Source organism: Pseudochaenichthys georgianus, unplaced genomic scaffold (assembly GCF_902827115.2).
Source record: "Pseudochaenichthys georgianus unplaced genomic scaffold, fPseGeo1.2 scaffold_462_arrow_ctg1, whole genome shotgun sequence".
Taxonomy (NCBI): domain Eukaryota; kingdom Metazoa; phylum Chordata; class Actinopteri; order Perciformes; family Channichthyidae; genus Pseudochaenichthys; species Pseudochaenichthys georgianus.
In genome coordinates, this window is record NW_027263026.1 from 213,088 (window position 1) to 221,960 (window position 8,873).

The 8,873-nt window shown below is 43.0% G+C and overlaps 1 protein-coding gene across 1 annotated transcript; it reads right to left on the bottom strand.

Annotated features, from left to right (window-relative positions):
• Positions 1-2,379: 2,379 nt before the first annotated feature.
• On the bottom strand, positions 2,380-8,286 carry bcl11ba (BCL11 transcription factor B a; the record flags this gene model as incomplete). The annotated part of the gene is made up of 2 exons (XM_034078677.2): positions 2,380-7,542; positions 8,097-8,286. Coding segments are annotated over 2 exons (2,190 nt in total), but the record flags the coding sequence as incomplete, so codon positions are not given.
• Positions 8,287-8,873: the final 587 nt, after the last annotated feature.

The window sequence follows — 8,873 nt, forward strand, 5'->3', positions numbered from 1 at the left end:
GAAGTAGAAAAGATTGGCGATCGCCGATGCTAGCGTTAGCATTTCTCCCCCGGGCTTAAATTGTGTATTATAGAATGATCACACCGGTGACAGTACTCTTCAAAGGGTTCACGAAATATGACTACTACTCTTACTGTTTAACATTTTGGGTTACTTAATGTTACTTCATGTTAAGGCTAATAAAAATGACAAGGCTGTAATGCTAACTAACGTGCTAGCTACTAGCTAGGTAGCTAACTTGATCCAGCCACTCCTGGTCCTTTCATCAGACGGGAAGCAAAAGAACGAGCAAGACCCATTGCTGGTATGATAACAACCTGGTACTAAGCACACAGGCATCTTGTTAAAGTTATCTTATCTTAGCCAGCGCCATATAGATAGATTATATCTATATGGCGCTGATCTTAGCTATCTCTTAGTGGAGGAAAACCATTGTGACATGTGTGTGTGTGTGTGTGTGTGTGTGTGTGTGTGTGTGTGTGTGTGTGTGTGTGTGTGTGTGTGTGTGTGTGTGTGTGTGTGTGTGTGTGTGTGTGTGTGTGTGTGTGTGTGTGTGTGTGTGTGTGTGTGTGTGTGTGTGTGTGTGTGTGTGTGTGTGTGTGTGTGTGTGTGTGTGTGTGTGTGTGTGTGTCTGGGATTTGTAGTCTTTCTAGTTGCGTATTTTTCATAGTCTTATATTTCAACAGTTTTACGACAAAATGAAATGATTTTTTAAGATTGACAAACATCATATGTGTAATTCATGGCACAATTTAAATGGGATCGAGAGATACGTTTTCTCTCTCTATTGACTTCAATACATTATTTTTCCCGAAATAAGGTCCCATGGACCGGAAGTAGATGGGCGTGACTTCGCCACTCTATAAGGAGGAAGTGGTGGGGGGGGCTTCCTGTGGGTGCATGAATCTAATGACATTGTTAATTACAACTAAAACATTATTGCAACTCAGTCAGTGTCAGCGGATCCAAACGGACATACACTAGATACAGGTTGTGTTCATGACCTATGACCAAATCAATCAAGTGGATGTTTTCAAATGTCTTGTTTTGCCCCACCAACAGTCTGCAACTCAATTGTTTTGTTTATTTGATTATTGTGGAAGATAAATACGGAAAAAAATCGCATTTCAAACCAGAATAAATCCATATCCAGTTGTTTTTGGCAAATAAAAGGACTTTCTGAGGCTGTTTCTGCCCACGCTCTCTGAACGACAACAGTTCAGTTAAGTCTTTTTGTGGTTTCTTTTTCAGTTTATCAATAATCCATCATCACTGCTTCATTATATATGTAAACACTCAAACACAAATATATGGATTAACCTTCAGCAGCGTTTTTATCGTTTTAATGCCATTGAACAGAACTTTTGATCAGAACAACAGCATAGGTCAGACAATGCCCCGTGTGTGCTCCGTAAGGCTCTGTGTTGTGATGTCTGTGTGTGCTTCCCCTGTCGCGAGTTCTGATCGCTCAGTGAGGATACCCCTAGAATCTGTGGAATCTCAGCTTGCTAATCGATTTAGACGCTTCTTGTGAGACTTGTGTTTTGTTTCGGTAAAAATGGTTCATATCGTCAGTTAGCTGGGTTTCTTCCCGTTAATCGGGTATGACACATTAATAGGTTTTTAAATGTTAAGAAGCCCTGAGACACAGACGCGGGCGGGTGTGTGTTTTTCTTTTACACGTGTTGAGCTGAAGACCCTGGTAGTGTTTCATGTTGCTAATAGAGTGTGTTCTGTAGCTGCAACACTAAGCATGTTTCCATTATGTAAGGTTAAGATGACTCGTGAATCTTTTAGATAGTATAACAAAATAAAAACCCTAAAGTGTAGTGATAAACAATGGTAAGAAATCATAAAAAAGTCAGTTTTAAAAGTAAATATAAGACTTGTGCTTTTGCTGGTTTTGAAAAAGATAGAGACGACTTTGCATGTTTAAATGTTGGGTTAGGTTTTAGTGGCCAACACATATTAAGCCGAGTGTATTTTGTTAAGCCCTGAGCCTGTTATTCAGGTCTCAAGCTCGAAAACGACATGCCAAGAACAAATAACTATATCTTCACTTCAAAAAGGGGTAAATTAATCATCTTTTTTCTCAAAGCAACCTGTGAGTTGGATGTAGAAAAGTCAGAATCAAACAAATACATTAAAGTAATGTACTGTCAGTCTGTTTTCTTCCTTAATATCTTGGCATGTGTTGGATTTGAATGTGTTCATATGATTGCGTGTGAGAAGCAGTAAATGTTTTGCAGGGACTTCATCAGATGCCGGAGCAGAATTGAAGAGTTTGTGAGTAATATTTCAGGTGCATGTCTGTCAATGTTTCCATGGTCCCTGTCTGTTGGACCAGCTCAAAGAAAAGGAGACCACAATGAGAGGATGAATAATTGTAACAGCTTGTATTTGTGCTCTGTTCTCAATGCGAGGAATATCAATGTGCCGGAAAACACACATGAAGGTCAGAAATGTCAAACAGAATAACACCCCGCCACCCCCCATTCAGAAACAGGAAGTCAGCGCCAGTGCCAGTTAAAGATCACAAACAAATAAAAAGTAAAACAGCGTCATAGAAAACTATGTACAAATAATGGAGCGGTAAACTGAACATTGGCTGCGTTCGTGTTACTTTAAGTCTAACAGCCTCGTGATCGCTTACTGTACAATGTGATTCAGTACGATTCATTACAAGTACACATTCATCAGATACTTGTACTGCCAACGAGAGAGACAGCTGGTGGCAGCCTGTGAGTTTTATCTTTTCATTGGCAGGAAGTCACGCTCCCCTGCACCAGATATAAGAGCAGACATGACAAGGTACTGTGTTCACAACAGGATGCACATAGCCTTCGAGTTAACAAAAAGAAGCTCCTTAGGAAAGACAGCAAGTGTCTACAATTGTATTTCAAACCATCCATGAAGGATACTCCATTCAAGAAGAAGAGAACTAGATACAACTCAGTATTCTCAGTGTGTTTCTTCTGGAAAGCAGAACAAATGTTCTGAAGTTCTAAGGTAGAAAACCCGTCCACCCACCAAACCCCAACAGCCATCCCACCACCAAATCCAAGTCATTTTTAAATCTGTTTATTTTTATTTCATTACACCCAAGGCAGAATAAAAGTTACTAAAACTTAAGACTCTTACAATTACAGTGACAAAAACAGTTTAAGAGACCCACAATTTAAATTGGACTGCAAAAAAAAAGAAAAACAACCTTTTTTCTATTTTTGTAAAATGCCCAGGCATTCTCCAATATTACAAATACTGGTATACTTTTACAGTAAACAAGAAAAATGTAATATATATTCATATGTTTTTATATATATATACTAAAACCCCGTCACCAAAAAAACCCCGGAAAAAATATAAAACAATATACACATCGCCACTGTCAGAGAAACTTCATAAGCAAAACTGAAAAAAAAATACTTGTTTGTTCAAAACACACATACACACAAATATTATTTTACCCTTGTACTTGTTTTAATACTGTAAACTTATTTTAAGACAGAGTGCACTAAATTCGTTTTTTTTAGTTTCTGCATTTCCTGATTTTTGTTGAGTCTCTTTTTGTGTGGCTTTTTGTTGTTGGACCGACTATTGAGGAATTTGATATATATCTATATATAGGTTTGTGCCTTTATATGTACATATGCATACATATATACACACACACAGACACGCTGATATTGTGATGGGTACTCCTAGCCTGAACTCAGCATTATTTAATTTATATTTCCGTGGAAATGTCAAACTACAAGTTAAAGTTCACATTTTTTGTTGTTCAATTTGATGCTTCATAAAAAGTGTTGCATTTGTCTGAGACAATAAATAGGAAGATCATTATTCAAGGCACACTCATGTCAAATCGAATGGCAGTACAAAAACTGTCCCAAATAAATTATATTTCCTTTTTTTTTTATAGTGCCAGCATTGGAAAAGCCTCGCCTAACAACCCTGGGCACTTCAGCATCAGCAGACCCCAACGCTCTCCACCCTTCAGCCCCTTTCTGTCCAGCTCTCTCTGTGTCGGACGGGGACATTATAAAGTACGGATCTGTTGCTAAGGACTCTAGATGTATGAGTTGACAGCAGCTATGAAGGTGGATGGGGTTATGATGTTTAAAAAAACAAAGGCGCATGGAGCGAACTGATGTCTTACCGTTAGTCTTACTACTTCCGCTCACATTGACATATCATTTCCTCTTTTACACAAAACTGTCCTACGACTAATGGTGAAACCTTTGAGGATTCCTATTCTTAGTGGATTCCTTAACCACATGGTGACTTCAGTAATCAGATTATACATTTAGAAATCACTATGAAGATACAAGTTAACATTTACTCTACCACTTTTCAAAAAAACGTCATGAGACATTTGAGCACAAAATGCATAGGGTTGTTGATTTTTAGACATCTTAACAATAAAATCAATCAAATTCAATGTTCTGCAGGAAACTAAGAGGAGTCTGCCATGTATTCACACACATGTACCTCTCTCGAAACTTCAAATATAAATGAGTCTAACCACTTTAAAGTGAGGACAAAGCCTGGGCATTAGCCTGGGGGGGGGTGTTGTACTGTCGCTAATTCCAACATATGATGAAATGGAAATGCAGATAAATAATCACAAAAGGAGTAAAGCTCACCCTGAGATGTCCCTGTGCTGTTGTCTGAGGCTTCATGCTCAGTTCAGTCCATATCAATAATGGCCTAGATCATATGGCTTGATGCAAAGTATAATGAATGGATGTTTGAATGTAAGTAAGATGAAGGGGCTGGAAAGCAGAAGATGGTTGTCGTAGCGTTGTCGGGGCTTGGGACCACGTACCAGTCAGCAGCTGCCTTATCCAGATCCTCTGGTAGTTCTGTTCTCAGCAGGAACCTTGGGATCCTCTTTGATTTTAGATGTACTGTCAAATATGACGCTCAGTGCTACATATCCAATTATATTGACATGTTTTAGACTCAGTTCATGCTACAAGGATTGTTGTCCGCGTATCATCATCACACAAAATAGACTAATTCTAGCATTCTCAGTTAACGCCACTTTCAAATTGAAGATTGAATTCAGCCTCTCTTCAAGAAATCACACGTCTAGCTTAATATACAATTTACTACAAGCAGCGGCCAAAAAAAACAAAATTGACCTTTGTCTTCTGAAAAAACTCTCAGGATAACATGGGGTTTCAAGAAACAGAAAAATGCTAAATCAAGTAAAACAAATATACAAAAAAAAGCCTAAATAATAATGTACCTGCACATGCCAAAATACAAAATTCAATAAATACAGAAATTATTGCACAGTTAAAGGCTCCACATATATTATAACTCAACTGACTGATTGTTTAAAAAGGAACCCCAAATGAGGCAGTTTAGACAGCCTTAAGTGGTGTTAAGATCTCTGTTTTATCATTTGGCAGTTTCTTAAAAACACAACATTTACCCAAAATGAACATTTCAGAAAAAGAGTATCCAGCTACCCCATTTTGTTAGTTTTTTTTAGTCAAAGTGTGACGCAAAGTCTGGAAATAGAGACCCCAATTTATGTTCTTTCGGCTTCTTCAATTTTGACTTCATTTGTCATCAAATGTTCACCATGCCACTTTTTCATATGTTTTTCCAAGGTGCTGTACACGCTGAAGGGCATTTGGCAGATGTCACAGCGGTAGACATCCTTCCCGTGCTGGCCGTGTGTCTTCATGTGGCGTGTGAGCTTGGAGCTCTGGGCACAGGCATAGTTGCACAGGTCGCACTTGTAGGGCCTCTCACCTGTGTGGCTGCGCCGGTGCACCGTCAGGTTGCTACAGTTCTTAAACACCTTGCCGCAGTATTCGCAGGTGTCGCACCTCCTGCTATCCTTGGAGCCAGGCCTGCCTGGACCTCCACCCAGGTGAGGCGTGCTGCCTCCACTGGCGGTGCCGCTGCGTCCTGAAAGACCTCCATTCAGCAGGTCACCCGGAGGCGTTGAAAACCGCAAGCTGCCGTTCTCGGACGAGTGCTCAGAGGAGGTGGCGAAGGGCGATTGTCTGGAGTCAGTGAAGCCGAGGAAAGGGTCTTTGATGAAGTGGCGTGAGGCAGCATAGCCCACCAACCACTGGGAGTACACGTTCTCGGAGGGAATATGGGGTGCTGGGGGAATGTCCAAGTCCTTCTCAATCTTGATCCTCTTATTTGAGGAGATGGACAGGCTGGGGCTGGTGATAGGGGTGGGCTTACGTGGAAACAGGCCTGAGAAAGAGTCAACGGAGCCACAGTTCCGGCCATTAATGGTGGTTCTCTCTTCCTGCTGGTGGTGGTGGTTTATCTCCCCAGCCACTGAGTCCTCATCCCCTGTGTCCCTCAGGCCATCGGAACCCCTCTTGGTGAAGGGCATCCTTTTTCGATTGTCAACTATTAAATTATTGTACTGCTGAATAGAGTTTAGACCCCCACCTTCCACCATTTTCTCAAGGACGAGTGATGGCTTGTCCTCTGAGGGCAGTTTAGAGCCGTTCTCCCGGTTCCTGAAGAACTCACACTCCATGCTGAAGTTGGACTCTGGTCGGCTCTCATTCTCAAGTTCCTCCTCTTCTTCCTCCTCTTCTTCCTCCTCGTTGCCTTCCCCCTGGAAGTCCCCATCACGATTCTTCATGCCTTCACCTGTGACATCACTGGTGCCGGGCTCTGGGGAGCTTGTGGTGGACAGTCCATCATCTGAGCGCCCTGTCAGGGATCCAGCCTTGTGCATGTGGGTCTTCATGTGGCGCTTCAGCTTGCTTGCCTGAGAGCAAGCGTGGTCACACAACTGGCACTTGTATGGTTTTTCTCCAGTATGGCTGCGCCGATGCACCACCAAGTTGCTCTGGAACTTGAAGGTCTTCCCGCAGAACTCACAGGACTTGACTTTGTTCTGTGTCTGGGGAGGGGTGGTGCTGTTTAGGGGCATCGGCGGTAAGGGAGGGGTGCTCAGAAAAGGTGATTTTGGCCCAGGCTGGAAGGGATTGGGGTTTAGCAGTCGGTGCAGAGGGTTGGACCTGCTGGGGGACAAAGGTGGAGTGGTGTTGTTGTTGTTCCCTGCCAACTCACGTAACCGCCTGGAGAAGTCCATGGACTGGGACTCCATGGCCATGGGCGTTAGCCGCATCACCCTCTCAAAGGCACTGGGGTGCTGTGATATGAGGCCCATTTCCTCTGCGCTAAGGCGTTCCAGTCGATGGGGGTCCAGGTGGTGGCGGGGAGGCGGGCTGATGAATGGAGGCGTGTTGGGAAGTCGGTTCTCCATAAAGCCTGGGGGGGGCTCCCGGAGCAGGGGTCCCGCCATCCTCAATAGGTGAAACGGGTTGTTGTCCCCGAGAAAGTTGGTGAGGGGGGACTGCGGGATGGAGTCGTTGCCCATGGGTGGAGGCATAGCGAGGCGCGGGGTGAGGGCAGTGTTTGAGGGGTTGGACTCCAGGTATATCCGAATGCCGTGGCTATTCTGGGCATGCTGCAGCAGGAACCAGGCGCTGGGGAAGGGCTGCTTACATGTGGTACATATATAGCTGGAAGGCTCATCCCTGCCACCTGCAACACGAAGAGAAAGAAACACATCAAATACTGCAGCTGACAACACCATCACGTAGACTGCACGCTCACAGCTTCAGGCAGAAATGAAGAAGCATATCTGATATGAAGAGTGAACAATGAAACAAATGATTGGGTAAAGGTCAAATCTTATTCATTCATCAATATCTCATTACCGTTTTTGGAATTGACAACAACATTGCAGTGATTGAACTTAATTGGCTGAAAAGCAGTGAAATAAGTGTGTATGGTCCTAGTGATGCATTGCTCATCATGTTGTCACATAAACGCCACGCACTGATCACACATGTGCATGTTCACAGTGGATTGGCCCAGAGGTACTTAACCCTAGTGCTGAATCTTGAATATCCAGTGGCGAGCTGTCAGGGCCTACTGTGAATATCGCTACAGTTACAAGCACCCACTTCTGAAGGGTTGAGGATGGCAAATTAGTTTTCAGCCAACATACAATTATTTATAGTAGGGTTCTTTGCTTTTTGCCTTTACTGATATTGTCTAAAGATTAGGAAAGGGGGAAAGAGGGGATGACATGCGGGCCCCTGCTTTGAATGTGACTTGAATGTGCTGCCGCTGCTGCAGCTGCTGCCGCTGCTGCTGCTGCCGCTGCAGCTGCTGCTGCCGCTGCTGCCGCTGCCGCTGCAGCTGCTGCTGCCGCTGCCGCCGCTGCTGCCGCTGCTGCTGCGGGGCTATAGGACTGGCCCTAAATGGTGAGCTACTATCATTCTGTGCACATTATATTTGATTTTGTTCATACACACATCTAAGCGGAGTCTTAGATGTGTGTATGAACAAAATCAAATATAATCAAAAACAATGTGTGTAATAAAATGATAACGGGTCAGTAATGTTTCATACATTTTTAATACCATTAAAGAATAAACAATTAGTAATTAAAATATTACATCATCTCTGAGAATCTGTGTGTGTGTGTGTGTGCGTGCGTGCGTGCGTGTGTGTGTGTGTGTGTGTGTGTGTGTGTGTGTGTGTGTGTGTGTGTGTGTGTGTGTGTGTGTGTGTGTGTGTGTGTGTGTGTGTTAAGGAGGAAAGTCAAAATGCAGAACAGCTGTTCATATCCACAGTTCTTTTGAGTCTATTGACTTAATTATAGTGGACAACACACACACACACACACACACACACACCACGCTGTTGCACTGCTCGATCTTAAGACCTTGTACACTACAAAGGTGTAGTGTTCGCTCGACCACTTCATGGATGATTAATACTGGAGAGAGAGATCATTTACAGCTGTATGTATCATTTGTATTTCCTCTTGTTTTTTGTTTGTCTGTTGTATCTGCTTATTGGCA